This window comes from Miniopterus schreibersii, assembly GCF_964146895.1.
Source record: "Miniopterus schreibersii genome assembly, chromosome: 1".
Taxonomy (NCBI): Eukaryota; Metazoa; Chordata; class Mammalia; order Chiroptera; family Miniopteridae; genus Miniopterus; species Miniopterus schreibersii.
In genome coordinates this window covers 176,373,724-176,392,975 of record NC_138101.1, presented here as the reverse complement: position 1 = coordinate 176,392,975, position 19,252 = coordinate 176,373,724, and the positions used below count along the sequence as shown (strand labels likewise).

The 19,252-nt window shown below is 34.2% G+C and overlaps 1 protein-coding gene across 6 annotated transcripts in view; it reads right to left on the bottom strand.

Moving 5' to 3' along the window:
• GPHN (gephyrin) overlaps positions 1-19,252 on the bottom strand; it is a 352,065-nt gene that overhangs the window by 92,031 nt on the left and 240,782 nt on the right. For all 6 annotated transcript variants that reach the window (XM_081136828.1, XM_081136829.1, XM_081136831.1 and 3 more), the window contains one exon: positions 12,460-12,502. In XM_081136828.1, coding sequence (XP_080992954.1) covers positions 12,460-12,502 — 43 coding nt within the window. The remainder of the gene's footprint in view (positions 1-12,459; positions 12,503-19,252) is intronic.

The window sequence follows — 19,252 nt, the reverse complement described above, 5'->3', positions numbered from 1 at the left end:
TGAAAGGTTTCTATTTGTGTTTTAGAAAGATAAAAGTGGTTGAAGGAAGAGGAATAAAAAAACATTGTAAAGATTTTTGTTTTGGACAACTAGCTGGATAGTGATGTCATTCCTTGACATATGTGAAGAATATGAGATATGAGATTATAAATTTGGTTTTGGTCATGTTGAGTATGAGAAAATTGTGGAGTATCCAAGAAGAGATCTACAAAGAGATCTACAATAGATGACTGGAAATATGACTCTGAAATTTAGGGAAAAGATGAATTTACTGAAGCTCTGTGAGTGGATGACCTTACTCATGTAGAATGTGGAGTGTGAATGCAAGGTCTTGAGAGAACTCTGAATAACACTGATGTTGAATGAATGGACTAAAAGTAGAAGTCATCAAAGCTGTCAAACAGGTAGAATAAAATGTTCCCCAAAATTGCTTTATCGAGTCAAGCCCTGCTGTTATCAATAGGTAGCTATAAAACAATGGTCCAGGAATTACCCTGACTTCTTTTAAGTTTGTTTTTCAGATCTAAAGACAAGCGACAAACCTCAGAGACAAACTCAATTGCTAGTTGGGAAAGTCCCTTCCTGCATCCCATAATAAGTGCTGCACAAACCCAGAACACTTCCCTTTGCCGATGTATACCCAGACATCAATGTTCCAAAACAGGAAAAAAACAGCCAACCTACACCTTGATTGGTCACCCCAGCAACTTCTGTGTTCCCAAGGAATACAAACCCCTATGCCTCACATTTGGGGCACAGAATCTGAAGCCCTATCTCAGTGTTTTTGCCCTCTGCAGAGCCTCAATAAATATGGCTTTGCTTATATCAGTGTCCCTGGTCTAAATTCTTTTATACCAGGAGACTAGAACCCAAACTTGTTGGTAACAGCCAGAGAAAAAGGAAACAGTTTAAAAGAAGAGAACAAAACCAAGGAAGGTAGGTAATTGTTTCAAGAAGGAGGGAGTGATTAAAAGTAGTATTCAACCTTGACCTGTCTAACGTTAAGCTTTTCCTTTTCACTTATATTCTAATAATAGTTTTGTATGCACCCATTGTCTTAAAACTCGACCTTCAGTGGTGGCAGCCAGATTACTGGATACATTTATGTAAGATTAATGAATTCTAAAGGCTTAATTTGTTACCTCAACCAGTTAACAGATTTTCACTGTAGTTTTTTTTTTAGAAGACAATGCCTTCATGCTAAAGAACAACTGTTATAACAATAACAGTAATAATAGTAGTACTAGTAGTAATAATAGTAATAGCAGCTAACATTTATTGATTATCATGTACCAAGCATTTAACTGTTTAATCCTTACAACATCCCTTAAGGCAGATATTTTTATTATCCTCATTTACAGATAGGGAAACTAAGACAAAGAGATAGTGAGCACTTGCCCAAGTTCAAACAGCTAGCAAGGAGAGAAACTAAGATTTGAACACAGGTATTTTAACCCTAGAGCATGTTTCTTTGATAAGGCAAGACAATAAGGATAGGTGTTTGAGACTTGCAAACTTTTCACTGTACCTCAAAATATGTTAAAAATGCAACCACTTGCTCTGCTTATGTGCAAACCTGAATTTGAGCAGAATAGTTTAGAGTGTACAGGCTTGTTAAAACACAAATACTGCTTATTGAAAATTGTTTTATTGCTTCCTTAAATTAGAATTGACATTTGGGACCTACAATATTTTAAATACTAAGGGGTTTTAATGGACTGGCTCTATCATTACAGGTAATATTTATCAAGCCTGATGATAGCAGAATGATAGGTTTCTTAAAGTTATTTAAGATCACTATTATTAAAATAACAACAGCAAAAATGGAATATCTGCCCTGGCCGGTGTGGCATAGTGGTTAGAGCACCGGCCTACACACCAAAGGGTTATGGGTTCAATTCCTGGTCAAGGGCACATGCCTGGGATGCAGGTTTGATCCCCAACTCTCAGAAGTGAAACCAACGTATCAGTGTCAAATTTAGGATTAATATGTTCTGTTGTGTTAGACTCGAGGCACCTCTCCCCAATTGCCCCTCTGTCTACTTCTCCAGCCAGGGCCCAGGGCCAGGCAGGCCAGTCCAATTGCCAGTCCTGGCGAGGGTCCTGTGCCCACAGTGTGCCTCAGTTCCTGGGAAGGAGCTCTGCACTACAGCAGTACCCAAACTGCCTCCAATGCCAAGGATTTGGGGGTGAGGGCTTAAAAATGTCTTGGTGTGTAAACTGTCTTTGATGCTGTCTAAGAGCCAATGGGGTCTTTCAGGAAGTTCTCAGGATTAATAGTAATTTGTAAGTTTTATCTTCCTAAGCAAGAGTTTTCTGGATTACTAAAGTTGTGTTGATGAAGGCAGTGGAATAGTAAAGTCGTGTTTCAATTCTCATTCTAATGTAATAGCTAACAGTAGTTATCCAGGCAGAAATATCCCTAGGGTGCAAAATAATGTATCTGCACCCTAACTTGGTGAAAAGGCATCCTGCTTCATTTAACTATGTGTAGAATTCTATCCTAATTTCTGGAGAGTCTTACTTAAATAAACTATAAAATAAGTAAAATAGAGGCTTCACGTTTTGGGTTATAAAAAGACAAAACTGACTTTCTCCTTTGAATGAATTAAAAGATTTTACTACTTCAGTAGCAAGAAACTGGGATAATGAGGCAGTTGAATTACTACTGAAGTAAGGGATTTCCCATTGCTCTCCTTTTCAAACAACTATTTTCTCCCAAATTGTCTTGTTAGTTCTCAAAGACTAGCACATTCATCCTAGGTTTCTAATGGGCTTTTAATTTTAAAATAATTTTATCTTAAAGACATGTTTACTTGAAGACATTATTATTTTATTGGAGATATTCATTATATAATAAAACAGGGTTCAGTGGGATGTAGAAAAGATAAATATCAATCATCAAACTCTTATCAGAACTATCTAAACCTCTACTTGTAAGTGCAAAATACTTTTTTATTATTATCTTCTTTTTACAGATGAGGAAACTGAGGCAGTAGATGACATACTGCAAAGAGCTTCTTCCAGAACCCATTTTATCCCATCAGTTTCTTTTGTAAGAAAAAAGGGTTGCTAGGTTGTTAGATAACTTTATTTTTAAAAAGTAGGAAAATTGGGCCTTGATGTAAGAATCAAAATCCTGATCACTCAGGGAAATTCTGGATTTCTTTCTTCCTTTCACAAGCCTCTTTACTTCAAGCTTTACAAGAGGCCCTGTAAGTAGGGAAGGTGCTATATGCTATGATTCAGAGAATAGCAGGTGAGTTATATAATACTCCCAAAGCTAAATAAGTCATCACTCAAAAGTTTCATGAAATTACAATGACTGTGCCTCGGCTTCTTTAGATATAATATTGGCCTCTCATGGAATAAGATGTGCTAATTTTGGGTAAGAATGTTCTTACATGCTGGGAGACTTCTCTGGGACCTCTGATATTACTAAAAAAGATCTGGGAAGCAAATAAAAAAGTTAGAAAATTTGGTAATTTGGCTAATAACCCTATATATCTTGTTCTAAAGGCTGGTCAGACTGAGAAAGGGATTTATTCTTTAGGCTTAATTTTGTTTTTGTCCCCCCTGCTCCAGTTTTATTGAGGTATATTGACATATAGCACTGTGTAAGTTTAAGGTATATAGCATTATAATTTGACTTTCACATATTGTGAAATGATTACCACAGTAAGTTTAGTTAATATTATCATATTATATACAAATATTTTTTTCCTTGTGATAAGAACTCTTAGAATCTACTTGTCTTAACTTTCAAGTACACCACATAGCAGTGTTAACTAATCATCATGTTGTATACTGCATCCCCAATAGTTCTTTATCTTACACCTGGAAATTTGTACCTTTGACAACCCGATTCCCCTACCCAACACCTCTGGACCTCTGGTAACCACAAATGATCTATTTTTTTATGAGATTATTTTTATTCCTCATATAAATGAGATCATACAGAATTTACCTTTTTCTGTCTGACTTATTTCATTTATCATAATGCCCTCAAGGTCTACCTATGTTGTTGCAAATGGTAGGATTTCCTTTTTTTTATGACTAATATATTTATATATATATATATATTTGTGATACATATATATCACAACTTCTTTACCCATTCATTCATTGAGGGACACTTAAGTCCTTTCCATGTCTTGGCTTTTGTAAACAATGCTGCTATGAACATGGGGTGAATATGTCTTTTCAAGATAGTGATTTTGTTTCCTTTGGATAAATACCCAGTAGAATTGCTAGCATATAGTATTTCGATTTTTAGTTTTTTGAGGAAACTCCATATTGTTTTCCATAGTGGCTGTACCAATTTACAATCCCACCAACAGTGCACAAGGGTTCAGTTTTCTCAATCCTTGCCAGCATTTGTTGTCTTTTTGATGACAGCCATTCTAACAGGCATGAGGTGATATTTCATCGTGGTTTTGATTTGCATTTCCCTGATGATTAGTGATGCTGAGCATCTTTTCATGTACCTGTTGGCCATTCATATATCTTTTTTGAAAAATGTCTATTCAGGTCCTTTACCCATTTTTAACTGGATTATGTGGTGTTGTTTTTGTTTTTGCTATCGATTTGTATTAGTTCTTTATATATTTTGGATATTAACCCCTTATTGGTTACATGGTTTGCAAATATTTTTTTCCATTCCCTGTTGTCTTTTCACTTTGCTGATAGTCTCTTTTGCTGTGCAGAAGCTTTTTTGTTTGATGTAGTTCTACTTACTGATTTTTATTTTGTTGCCTGTCCTTTAGGTGTCATATCCAAAAAAAATCCCTGCCAAACACATGTAAAAGAGCTTTTTTCCTATGTTTTCTTCTAGGAGTTTTATGGTTTCTAGTCTTACAGTTAAGTCTTTAATCTATTTTGATTTAATTTTTGTGAGTGGTGTAAAACAGATGTCTAGTTTCATTCTTTTACATGTGAATATTCTATTTTCCCAGAATCACTTATGGAACCAACTGTCTAATCTCTGTTGAGTATTCTTGGCTCTTTTGCCAAATATTAATCAACCACATATGCTCTTAATTCAGTTCCATTGGTCTGTGTGTCTATTTTTATGCCAGTACCATATTGGTTTGATTATTACAGCTTTACAATATAGCTTGAAATCAGGATTCGTGAAGCCTCCCTTTGTTCTTTCTCAGGATAGCTTTGAATATTTGGGGTCTCTTGTGGTTTCATACAAATTTTAGAATTTTGTGTTCTACTTCTGTAAAATGTGTCATTGGAATCTTGATAGGGGTTGCATTGAATCTTTATATGGCTTTGGGTTGTATGGACATTTTAACAACTCATGAACATGAAATAACTTTCCATTTATTTGTGCCTCCCTTTTTTTTTGGTTAAGAGGATATTTTTTTCCATTGCTTTTTAGAGAAAGTGGAAGGGAGGGTGGAGGGGGAGAGAAAGAGAAACACTGATGTGACAGAGACACGCTGATTGGTTGCCTCCTACATAATCACCAACTGGGGCTGGGGACCAAACCTTCAACCCAGGTACGTGCCCTTGACAAGGAACTGACCACAACCCTCTGGTGTGCAGGCTGATGCTCTAACCACTGAGCCACGCTGGCCAGAGCTATTTGTGCCTTTTTCAATGTCTTTCATCAGTCTTGTATTATTATTTTTTTTTTAAATATATCTTTATTGATTTCAGAGAGAGGGAGGGAGAGGGAGAGAGAGACAGAAACATCAATGATGAGAGAGTCATTGATCGGCTGCCTCCTGCATGCCCTCTACTAGGGATTGAGCCCGCTACCCGGGCATGTGCCCTGACCAGGAATCGAACCCCGATCGCCTGGATCCTAGGTCGATGCTCAACCGCTTAGCCATGCCCAGTTGGGCAGTCTTGTATTTTTTAGTGTAGAGATCTTTTACCTTCTTGGTTAAATTTATTAAGTATTTTATTGTTTTTGATGAGATGAATGGGATCATTTTCTTTTTTTAGGTAATTCACTGTTAGTGCATAAAAGTGCTACTAATTTTTATATGTTTATTTTGTATTCTGCAACTTTACTGAATTTTTTGATTGATTCTAATAGTTTCTTGGTGGATTCTTAAAGATTTTCTGTATAAAAAATCAAGTCATCTACAGATAGAGACAATTTCACTTCTTCCTTTCCAATTTTGATGTCTTTCATTTCTTTTTCCTGCCTAATTGCTCTGGCTAGGACTTTCAATACTATGTTAAATAGGAGTGGTGAGAGTGGGAACCCTTGTCTTGTTACTGACCTTAGAAAAATTTCAATTTTTTACCACTGAGTGCGATGCTAGCTGTGGGCTTGTCATATATAGCCTTTATTATGTTGAGATATGTTCCTTCTATACCTAATTTATTATGAGTTTTTATCATGAATAGATGCTAATCTTTGTCAAATGCTTTTTTTGTGCATACAGAGATGATCACAATTTTTTTTCTTTCATTCTATTAATTAATGTGTCACATTTATTTGTTTGTGTATATTAAATCATCTTTGCATTCCAGGGAGAAATTCCACTTGATCATAATGAATAATCCTTTTAATGTACTGCTGAAATCAGTTTGCTTGTATGTGAGAATTTTTGCATCTATATTCATCAGGAATACTGGCCTGTAGTTTTCTTATAGTGTCCTTTTCCAGCTTTGGTACCAGGGTAATGCTGGCCTCTTAAAATGAGTTTGGGAATGTACCCTCCTCTTCATTTTTTTGGGGGAGTTTGAAAAAAATTGGTTTTGATTCTTATTTGTTTTCTAAAATTCACCAATGAAACCATCTGGTCCTGACTTTTTTTTGTTGGGAGATTTTTTTAAAATTACTGATTCAGTCTTCTTAGCAGTAATTGGTTTGTTCAGATTTTCTATTTCTTCTTGATTCACTCTTGGTAGGTTATAGTTTCTAAGAACTTTTCTATTTCTTCTAGGTTGTCCAGATTCTTGATGTATAATTGTTCTTAGCTCTATTTTGGTCACTCTTGGCTCCTGGCTGAGAAAAGGACTAAAAATGGTGATAATAATCCTTTTCACATCTGTGTAGCAGGTTTCAGAGGTGTGATCTCCAAAGCCACTGTCTCATCAAAAGGTTCACTAAATCCAATAACAACTAGCACAGGAGAATTTAACATTTACGAAGGTTTAAACAACTTCCCTAGATAGTTGATATACTATTTTGATTCCTTCAGTAGGGGTTAAGGTCTGGATTGATTGACTGATCGTGCCTTCAGATGTTAATGGTCTATCTTTCAGTTCAGGCTGAATGTTGACCACAAAAGGAACCCTGATACCTGAAATCATCTGTAACTACATAGCTTACTGTCTTCATTAGCATAATGTTACTATTCTACTATTTTTATCAACAGAACTTTACTATTCCAGAAAACTCTTCCCTGGAAGATGAAAGTTGTAAATAACTTTATTGCTCTTTACAGAAACTTCTTAAATAGAAAGTATCAAAGGACAGTTTATACACCAAGACTCTCATAATCCCTTGCCTTGCTGTATCCATGATTCCTAAATGATTATATCACGATCCTTATTTAATTCTAATCAGGCTCTCACATTAAAATATTTGCTTTAAATCAAACTTCAAGATCCCATAAATATCCTGAGTTTGCCTTTGCCTTTCTGAGACTAAGAATTAGCTGAAGTGGCATTCTCCATTATCATAGTAAGAATAAACTCAGCTTTATTATCAACAGGTTGTCTTGATGATTTTTTTGAGGAGCCAAAGGAAAGTTTCCTTTTACTTGGACAAAGTTACCAAAGTTAACCCTTCCTTGGACAATTCTAGACAAGTTCTGTTAAGTTTTAACTCTTCTTCTTCTTTCTCTTAGGATCCATTGATCTTTTGTTTTGGCACATTTTTATATATGCTAAAAAAGTTGATTACAGCATACCTCGGATAAATAAATATCGCAATAAAGGAGGGAGTCTCATGAATTTTTTGGTTTTCCAGTGCATATAAAAGATATGTTTACACTATACTGTAGCCTATTAAGTGTGCAACAACATTATGTTTAAAAAAAAGTACATACCTTAATTAAAAAATACCTAGTGCTAAAAAATGATAATCATCCTCTAAACTTTCAGAGTCATAATCTTTTTTTGCTTGTGAAGGGTCTCGTCTTGATGTTGATGGCTGCTGACTAATCAGGGTGGTGGTTGATGGAGGTTGGTGTGACTGTGGCAATTTCTTAAAATAATACAAAAATGAAGTTTGCCATATTTATTGACTCTTTCTTTCACAAACAATTTCTCTGTAGCCTGTGATGCTGTTTGATAGCATTTTACTCACAGAACTTCTTTCAAAATTGGAGTCAATCTTCTTAAATCCTGCCACTGCTTTATCAACTAAGTTTATATAATATTCTAAATCCTTTGTTGTCATTTCAATAATCTTCACAGCAGTATTACTCTTCACAGCAATAATCTTCATCATGAGTATATTCCATCTCAAGAAACCACTTTCTTTGCTCCTTCATTAAGAGCAATTCCTCATCTGTTCAAGTTTATCATGAGATTACAGCTAGTCAGTCATCTCTTTAGGCTCCACTTGTAATTCTAGATCTCCTATTTTCACCACATCTACAGTTACTTCCGCCACTGAAGTCTTCATTCAACCTATCAAAGTCATCCATGAGGAATGGAATCAACTTCTTCCAAACCCCTGATATTATGACCTCTTACCATGAATCACAAATGATCTTAATGGCATCTAGAGTGGTGAATCCTTTCCAGAAGGTTTTCAATTTACTTTACCCAAATCCATCAGAGGAATCACTCACTATCTATAGCAGCTATAGCCTTATGAAATGTATTTCTTAAATAATAAGATTTGAAGTAAAAATTACTCCTTGATCCTTGGGCTACAGAATGAATGCTGTGTTAGCAGTGATATTTTGAAAAAAATCTTCTTTTCTGAGCAGGCGGTCTAAACAATAGGCTTAACGTATTCAGTAAACCATGTTATAAATAGATGTGCTATCATCTAGGCTTTGTTGTTCCACAGGCAGAGTAGATTGAAAATAATTCTTAAGGGCCCTAGGATTTTTGGAATGGTAAAAGAACACTGACTTAAAGTCACCAGCTACATTAGTCACTGACAAGAGTGTAAGGCTGTCTTTTGAAGCTTTGAATCCAGGCATTGACTACTTCTCCTTTCTAGCTATGAAAGTCCTAGATGGTATGTTCTTCAAATAGAAGTTTTTTTGTCCACATCGAAAATATGTTTTTCAGTGTATCCACCTTCATTAATTATCTTAGCTAGGTCATCTAGATAACTTGCTGCAGTGTCTACATCAGCACTTGCTCTTTCATCTCGTACTTTTATGTTGTGTAAACGGCTACTTTCCTTAATCCTCATGAACTAACCTCTGCTAGCTTCAAACTTTTATTCTGAAGCTTTCTTACCTCTCTTAGTCTCCAAAGAATTGAAGAGAGTTAGGGCCTTGCTCTGGATTAGGCTTTGGCTTAAGACAATGTTGTGGCTGGTTTGATTGTCTACCCAGGTCACTAAAACTTTCTCCATATCAGCAATAGGGCTGATATGCTTTCTTATCATTTGCGTGTTCACTGGGATAGTACTTTTAATTCCCACAGAGAACTTTTCCTTTGCATTTACAACTTGGCTCCATAAGCTTAGCTTTTAGCCTATCTCAGCTTTCAATATGCGTTCCTCGTAAGCTTAATCATTCCTAGCATTTGATTTAAAGTGACAGACCTGTGACTCTTACTTTTACTTGAACACTTAGAGGCACATTGGCCTAATTTCAATTTTGTTGTGTCTCAAGGAATGGGGAGGCACAAGGAGAGCGTGAGAGATCAGGGAAAGGCTGGTCGATGGAGCAGTCAGAACACACAATATTTAGCGATTAAGTTTGCCATCTTATATGGATATGGTTCGTGGCACCCCCAAACAATTTCAATAATAACATCAAAGATCACTGATCACAGATCACTATAACAAATATAACAATAATGAAAAAGTTTGAAATATTGCAAAAATTACCAAAATCACAGAGACATGAAGTGAGCAAATGTTGTTGGAAATATGGCACCGACAGACTTGTGCAAATGCCAGGTTGCTATAAACCTTCAATCTATAAAAAAAATGCAAATATTTGCAAAGTGCAATAAAGTGAACTGCAATAAAACAAGGCATGCCTGTATAGCTTTTTTTTTATGTTGTCTACATTTTAGAAATGTTTTCCTTGAGGATAGTTAACTCAGTAAATAAATACAAAATGATTAAAGTAGAAAGAACAGTAAGGAATATAAGAAGGATCTATCATGTTGCCTGGGGGGAACTCAGAGAAGGCATCACAGAACTGAATTTTAACGGATAAGAATTTTCTAGGAAAACAAGGGAAATGGATATTTTGTGCAGTGGGGAAAGGGTCCAAAGGAATAGAGCAGGGGTGGGGAAATCATTTGGTCTGGCCCTGCCAAGACCTCACTTAAGAGAAGCAATTCCAGTCATCACATTAGGGGTGAGTTAATTAAATGTTTGACCAAATATAGGAGGCTAATTTTTAAGTTGAAAGTTTTGTATGGCCTTCAAATGATGTGAAAAATATCTAAATGGCCCTTGGTAAAAAAAGTTTCCACCTCGGGAATAGAGATACAACATAGCATCGAGAGAATGCTGACCTGCTAATAGGATCTATATGACTGCAATATAGTAACACATGGCAAAGGAAGAAACAAAGGGACATAGAAGTAGACTAAATTGGAAATGAATTATTGAAGTTAGGAAGTTCACAGTTAGAACAGCTTATGGTGATGAGAGTTCTGGGTGTGGCTATGGGCATGAGTATGATTTACTAAAGTGGTGTTGAGAGGAAAGAATTTAAACTTACAGAAGTCACAGAACTATGAGGCTATGATGCTAGATGTGCTCTCTACATGGATCTAAATGGCTATATGGAAAAATCTACATGACAATTTCACACTAAAAAGATATGATCAGAAAAACCTGGACAATCATGATGTCCAGCCAAAGTGATTAATAGCTAACAAGCCAGTAAAAGCATAATTAAAATGAAAGACAGTCCTAACAACACAAAGATCCATGAGAGGTGAAAAAAGGTTCAAAGAAGTCTGTTCTCTGAAAGAAATTACTTTTGCTTTTAATTACCATAATCACTATCAGTTTACCATCATCATCCGAGGATCAACAATAAATGGAAATCAAACAGCAGTCATCATAAAATGTCATTTTAAAAGTTCATTTATATCTATTATTTTATTTTAATGAGTATTCAATCATCATTCCCCTGACTCTTAGATTTCTTAACCTTAGGTCTTAGTATGGGACTATAGGACTTTACATCTCTTATAATTGAAGAGCCTTCCTCAGATTCTCATGTCTTTCAAATGTTATACTCACAAAAGTATAGAGCTTAAGCATAGCTGTTTGCATTTATTTTTATATAACTCTAATATAACTGTCCTGAGCAAATAACTGCAATGTGCTTGCCTATCAACTCAATGGTTTTAAGCTAAGGTAACAGATTCATAATACAGAAATGGAAAAATTTACATTAAAGAAAATAAAACATGAATTTTAACTATTTGAAGTTCTCCTATTTTTTTTATTGTTAAATAACATATACATTCTACTGGAAATATAAATCATCCCATTTACTAAAACTCCCAGTGGTATAAGTAGTCAATAGACCCATTTCAGAATGAACCACCTGTACTTCTTCTCTTGATAAAGAAGAGAAAGAAGAACGGATGATATCATAATAGTAGGTGAAAGAAAACAACATTAAAATAATTAGCACTTATACAGCACTTTTCTCTTAGGACCCTAAAGCATTTAAGACGCAACCTTTAACACCATATCATTTCAAGGATATAGGCAAGAAAAATCTATTTATAGTTTCTTTTCATAAAATAAAAAAAATGAGTAATACATAAAGTTAAATGACTTCAAAGTTAGTGTTATTAGTAATCAAACAAAAAAATAAAACAAAGGTTTCTTCATCCATAGTTCAGGGCACTACTTCTAAAACATGCTGCCTGTGAAGTAAGATCTTTCAGGAATTCATATTCACAAAATGATTATGATGTACCCTTTTAGGAGTCACCTTTTTTAGTTAGATTCCTTTAGTGAATTTGTATTATTATTATTTTCAGTTAGTCTGTTTTTAAAGAACCTTTTTGGCAGTAGGGAAATTAAAGAGCTCTCATCTTAGAATCACAGAGGAGCTCATTACTAACCTTAATTAGGAGTGTTATCAAAGTTGCACTGTTAGCTTGCAGAAACAATTAGAATAAAGAAAATATCCATTAATATATCGATACTAATAATTTTGAAGGTAAAAGCCCTAGTATTCATATTCTTAATATAAAAGTTATCTATTCCCTTCTTCATTCTTTCACAAAAATGTCACTTTTAGCTCTCATTCTTGTTGAACCACAAGCTCTCATTCAGTAGTCCATTTGAAATAACGAGACACTTACTGGCTCTGAGAATGTTCTCCTTGCTGCTGCACCTGGACTGGACCTGCAGAGAAAGCATAAACTCAGTAATTTAGGGCTTATAACAAGAATAGCTGGATACGTATGTATTCTTATTGGGCAAGCTCCTGAGGTCTAGGAGCAAAGGTTTTATAAATCTCAGGTATCATAATATGTCAGTAAAAATGTTACATTTGTTCCATATATTATTATCCTTTTCTTACTTTAAATAACTGATTTCTAGAAAAAAATGAGAGTACAATATTATAAATGTGAAAGAGGTAAAAACCAAAGGCAATTTTTTATTAATGTGTATTTGAAATTAGTATATGGAAAAAAATTCAAGTTACCACATAATCAGTTGTGAATAGAATCTTAATCTTAAGGCACTATGCATATCTCTTGACTAGAATAATGCAACTCAAGTAATAAAATTGTAATCAAATATTCTATTGTAGTCATTTTTGGTTATATATATTAATAATGGGGAAAAATCCTCAGATACAATATTTATGTATGATTCTAATGACTTTTGATATTTATTATATTTATTAATATTGGTTATAAAAGATGCTTCTATTTGAAATCAAAGAATTTGAATACATTTATTTACCAGTTCTTAGGTGTAAATACAGTTTATCAATCAGAAACATTTATGCTTTGATTCAAATACTTTAGGTCAAAGTAGAACATTATTTTAAATGCTGTAAAACTGTTAAATTCAAGGGCCATGTTGAATGGCAATACCATTTGTTAATTTCAGGGGAAATTGTATTGAAAGTCCACACCTCTTCTTCCCATTCCACAGCAGCTTGCCCCAAATGGATATATACACAACAAATTAATTTCTATTGCTTAACACAATCTACTATTGTAATGAAACAACTTATGAAAGGAATGTTGCAACTTAGGGTGGGTTATGGTTGTCCTTCCCTGAAAAAAACAATTGTTAATGTTTAAAGAAACAACAACAATAAAAAAAAATCACAAACATACACACAAGAAAAACACACATACACCAAAGAAAAGAAAAAATAAAAGGGAAATAATTCCAGATGTTAAAGTTATTCTCTTTTGGCCCAGATTGTTTAATTAGTTTTAAATATACTAGAATGAAGAAGCTAATCTAGAAAATAGTATTCTTATATTCAGAAGTTTTACTGAGGAACAATTCTGGACCAAATGTGAAAGAAATCAATGACGACTTAAAGAAAACAATACAGGAAGGAAAACACAAGAGTGAGGGGAAAACAAAAAAGAGAGAGGTCTGAGGGGGTGACTCTAGTAGAGAGAAAAGTAAGTATGGGTTTATAGAAAGGAGCAATATGAAAATGCAGAATGTTCTGCTATTTCTTATTGAAAATTCATACCAAGAGGGTAAGAATGACTAACAAACTTGCTATGAGATAAACAAGCAAGTTGGCATACCATGGAATGAAAATAAGTGTAACTATACCACTATAGCCTTAAAGGAGAAAAATAAACAAACACTAAGAGAAAAATTAATAGACAAGCTTAATAAAGAGATAAACTACATTTTAAAAAGCAATTCAAAGAACACAGGAGAAAGCTAAAGAGTGAGAGAAAAATCTGGGAGAGAGAAGAAAAAGAAAGGGGAAAATGTTGAAAGACAAAAACAGAGTTCAAAGAAGTCAAATGGAAGTCAAGAAAGTCTTCAACAAGATGTAGAAACAGAAGGAGCCCAAACCCATAGCGCAAAGCAACGTTTGCGAATGGAAAGCAGCTCCTTTGATCAGTAATAGTTACTCTTAGGTCGTAGCCTCTATTCCTCCAGAGTTCATCTTTAAGCCCTTCCAATCTAGAGTGGAGCTAGTGTATGGATAGAAACAAGAGATTTATAATGAACAGAGCAGTTCAGATGAGTAGTTCAAATCGTCTCATCAAATGTGTCAACAGATTTATATAATGTCTGCATGGAAATGGTGGTGAAGAACTAGCTGGCTTTAGCAAAAACCAAAACCAAAACCAAACCCAAACCAAAACAACAATAAAAGAACACTGTCTCCCTTTCTTAGGTGGCTTAAAAAACTAACAAAAAGTTCATTCATAGCATAAATTTAATAAAGAAACCCAAGTCTTGCTTTGTGGCACCTCATTTTAGAACTATTTTTTCCCAAACAGTTTTAGAAGAGAAATTTGGATGAAAACAATTCAATTCCCTAAATCTGAGTTATTTATTTAGGGTCACAAATTTCCAACAGCAGTATAACCGATGTTTTCTCACTTATGTTACATTGGCTATTTGACCCAGATTTGAGGGAAATAACTTTTAAAATCTATAATTACATAAACTTTAGCAATTTTGAGTAAATACGTAAAAACACTGAGGAAAATAATTTTAAAAATTTAATAATATTTATGCATATAGTGTATGCCCCTCTCTCTTGCACCATAAAACTGGTCATCTTTATGTATTCATTTTATAAAATCCCAATATAAAGATTTTACCTAACTCACAATGTAACGGAATTTACTTGAAAGAATGAAGTTGAGCCTGGCCAGCTCAGTGGTTGAGCACTGACCTATGATCCTGGCACGCGCCAGGGTTTCGGGCTCGATCCCCAGCAGGGGGCATGCAGGAGGCAGCTGATCAATGACTCCCATCATTGATGTTTCTATCTCTCTCTCCCTTTCCCTTCTTCTCTCTCTGAAATCAATAAAAATATATTTTAAAAAAAGAATAAAGTTGAGAAAGAACTATAGTTCTTGTTCTCATACATATGAACTATAAAGAAGGTAACACAGGTCTGTCTCAAGTTTTATGGTTTATTGCTTTTTTCTTTATCTAACCCTGGCTTTTAACTCAATGGGAAAAAATAATGAAAGTTTGAAAAACAAAATAAAACCAAGATTTTGGCCTAATACTAAATTTCTCAGGGATTAAAAATGAAAGGTATGGTATTGGATTATTTCTTTATTCTATTGGATTAACATCTGACTTTATGGTGTTGATAATGAAGTCCCCTTTCAATTGGAATCAAAACTAAAATAATGTATAGAAACAGGATATTATATTAAAGTCAACGGAGGAAATGAAATACACAAGAGACTTACTGAAAATATAGGTATTCATTTACTAATCAAGACTGCTTTCAGACATCAAATAATTCACTTAATTCATTTCAACATGTGTTTACATGTGTAATATAATTTTGCTGAAGATCACATTGTCTATTAACAAACCTTAAAGCCATGAAACAGAAAACAAAAGGGGGGAGGAGAGCACGTAATAAATGGTAAGGGGAAAAGTGAAAATGCTTTAAACAAAGCTGAGAAAATTTTAACAACCACAATCTTTAGATACAGTTAGAGAAGTGACTTACCTTATGCTTAGGTCATAACAAGAATAGCACAGTGTTTAAAGTCAGCTCTTCATTATGGGAGGTACAATTGAAAACCATAGGTTATAATAACATGAATTGCTACACAGAAATGAAGACTTTTTCAGCCCAACATGAAAAGCTAACTCTTACGGGAGAACTTTTGAATTATGTTTAATGCAACATGAAGAACAACTGAGGGTGTAAACATCAAAACACATGAATCTCACACCAATAAGAGAGAGACAGCCCTGTCTCTCAGGAACACAGAAGATTTAATCTGTGACCATAATCTGTGACACATAAGGGAAGGCACATCACTCTAACATTGAAAGATGCATGCATGATGTATAACCATCTATTGAAAACCCCCATCCCAACCCCATCCCACACACAAGCCCACTAAGGTACAGGGAAAGAATGTAGTGCCAAGCTGTTATGAAGAAAGCAGGACACACAGAAGCGCAGCAGTGGTCATGTGATTTGAGAGGTGTTCTTCCCTTAAACCATCCCATCACCATGCTTATTTTAAAATAGCCAGGAAAAGGCCCTCTTCAATGCTGCAGTAGCTACGAGCCCCCAGCATGAAGCTAGTGTGTGGAATTTTGATCACCGTTCCCTGCGATGTCAGGGGCTCTCCAGTGGAAGCCAGATGTGTAACACCAGTTAGTGGGGTACAAATGTGTGAATAACAAACACCCTTTCCCTTCTGCATTTCACAGAAGCGAGAGAGGAGAGAAACAAATGAAATAAAATCCACGTTAAGAATAGGTTCATAACAATATAAAGATGTATAAATATTAAAATGAAGATTACGTTTGATTGCAGGTTAATACAACTTAGGTTTCTTAAAAACTGTCTCTATTTTGCTGCTCACCAGGCTAATTTGTATTTTTTCCCCTGTACACACATGGAAATAATTAATCAATACAATGCTTCATATTGAAAAATTCTGAGCAATTGGTCAAATGGGGTTCAAGTTAAGAATAAAAAAGGTCATCTTTGAGGGATATTAAGAAAGCTTTCTCCTTCTATTTTTAGCATAATTTTACTGGCCAGAAGTCATATTTAAAATTAGAAATTAAGTTTCTCTATATCTGCTTACTCAAATAATCTGAGAAATTCTATGGCAATTTTTGGGAAACACCTAATTTAAATTTTAATCTTTTTACGTTTTAAAAAGCAAACAACAACAAAACCAACCTATTTAGAGATTGTTACTAACTTTCCTATGTACTTTACTGTCAATAAAATATGGGCCGTTCCTGTCAATAATAGGGTTATATCAGCTCAGAAAAAAAATTCAAATTTGCTTTTCTATAATTGATGATAGTAGTTAACTTCATCTATTTTATTTTTTATATGAGATTAGTTTTGAGTCATATGTGGCATGCAGTTTAGTTAGCAGATTTTTCATTGTTCAAAGATCATTTACTTATATTACCATTTTCTTGACTCTCTCTCATCCTATTCTTAGCAGGTCAGAATATCTTTACCTTCCTCTTAGCATATCTTTATTATTTTAGGCTCTGGGCCCTCCTTTTATCTCAGTTTCCTCAGGGGGGAAATAAAGACTATGGGCCTCACAGGAGATAATACAAGTATCATTGATTTTAGCTATAAAGGTAGAAACAAATGTCAGGAGTTATTATCAGTGGAGCCACTGATAGTTGAGAAATAACTGTAATTACACACCCTCTAATAGTAACTTCATCAGCTCAAAATGGAGGTAAATACTTATTTTTAACTCAAACAAAGAAAAAGTATTCATGTAAAGGTATGTTTTCCAATAGACATTGACCAAAACTTTTTGGAAATGTCACAGCCATATGGCCGTATGTACTTGTAGGAATGCAAGCTATATAATTTAAGGCATGGAACAACTCCTCTAGAATAGTCCTTGTACTCCTGAACTCTTAGACCATAGACAAGCTGTTTCCTCTCCCTGCAATATCCTGTTGCTTATATTCTGATCTAAATACTTCCTGTCCTTTAAAATCCAGCCCAAATTGTACCAGGTGCAAAAAATATTCCTCAAGTTCCTTAATCAGGAACAATTTCTTCTTTCCCTAAACTCTTTTAACAGCCTTACTGAGATGCAATTTACCTACCATAAAATTCATTCATTTTAAGTATACAGTTTTATGGCTTTTAATAAGTTTATATAGCTGTACAACTATTGCCACAATCTAGTTTTACGCTTACCTAAGTAAGCTCTTAAAGCTTCTTATCAGAGCTTCTATTATAAGAGTTACCACAGTTACTAATATTCCAATTACTGATGTGGGTTCCCAAATATACTGGAGATTCTGGAGGGAAAGAACTTGACTTTAATTCTCTGTATATTCTCTTTCTACCATGTCAAAGGTAGTGCTTTGTACAGAGTAAATATTTGTTAAATTTGAATATTTACTTTGTAGTAATTATAGCTTTTCTATCTCAGCAGATTAAAAATGATTTTTTATTGTATCAGTATGATCATAGCCATTCCTGTACTAGCTTAAAAATAATTTTTACTTATTTGGGTCTGCTAATATTAAGAGATATAATATGAAAAGTATGTGGATTATATCTAAGAAATATATGGTTACCCTAAAGAATGATCTTAAAAGTCTGGAAAACACATTACTATGATTATTACTTAAGGTTAATAAAATAGTGACACTTGGAGTCCAATAAAGGTTATTATATACCAAAGGTTTCAGGTTAAGAATATTACTTATTTTCTAAGAGAACAGGGTGTTCTAAATCTCATACAGTCAGGTCAGGTCACTAGAATGAGAGATAATAAAGATTTTTGATGCATCATGGCCCTTTTCGCTTTAATTTTTCTACCTTATTAAATTTATTTAACAATAATATGTCTATAAAGAAAACTTCAATGAATACCATTTATTCATAAAAATAAAACTTAAGAGGATAGAAAAAAGAACCTCAATGGCATTTACTCAGATTATTTGCCTCTTTAGCTTACCCCAAAACAGAAAGGTTTGATTTAAACAACATGAAGCCAACAACTCTATCACCTCAGATTCTTAAATTCTATTTCTTTCTTTTCCCACTTCTTATAGTGAAGATGGATAATTGGTCTAGAAAAGCTCTCTTCCATAGTTCCACTCATTCATCACTTTATAAATTAGGATACATGTATTTGTCTCATCTGAACCTAATGACAAGTCATTTGTGTTCAATTAGATTTATGATATGACAACTCATATGCAACTGAAGAACTCAGTTTTGGTTTATTTATGACATGGAAGGCAGCATGATAACAGGAATATTCAGTGGTATGGTTTCTAATATTGATTTTTCCTCTTCCTAGTTGTGTGGCCTTCGACACAATAATTAGCATCTTAAAGTTTTAATTTCCTTATCCATAAAATGGGGGAAAATTAAGTTGGATAATGTATGTGAAAGTGAGAGTATTAAAAATAAAAAAGAGCAATACAAATCTG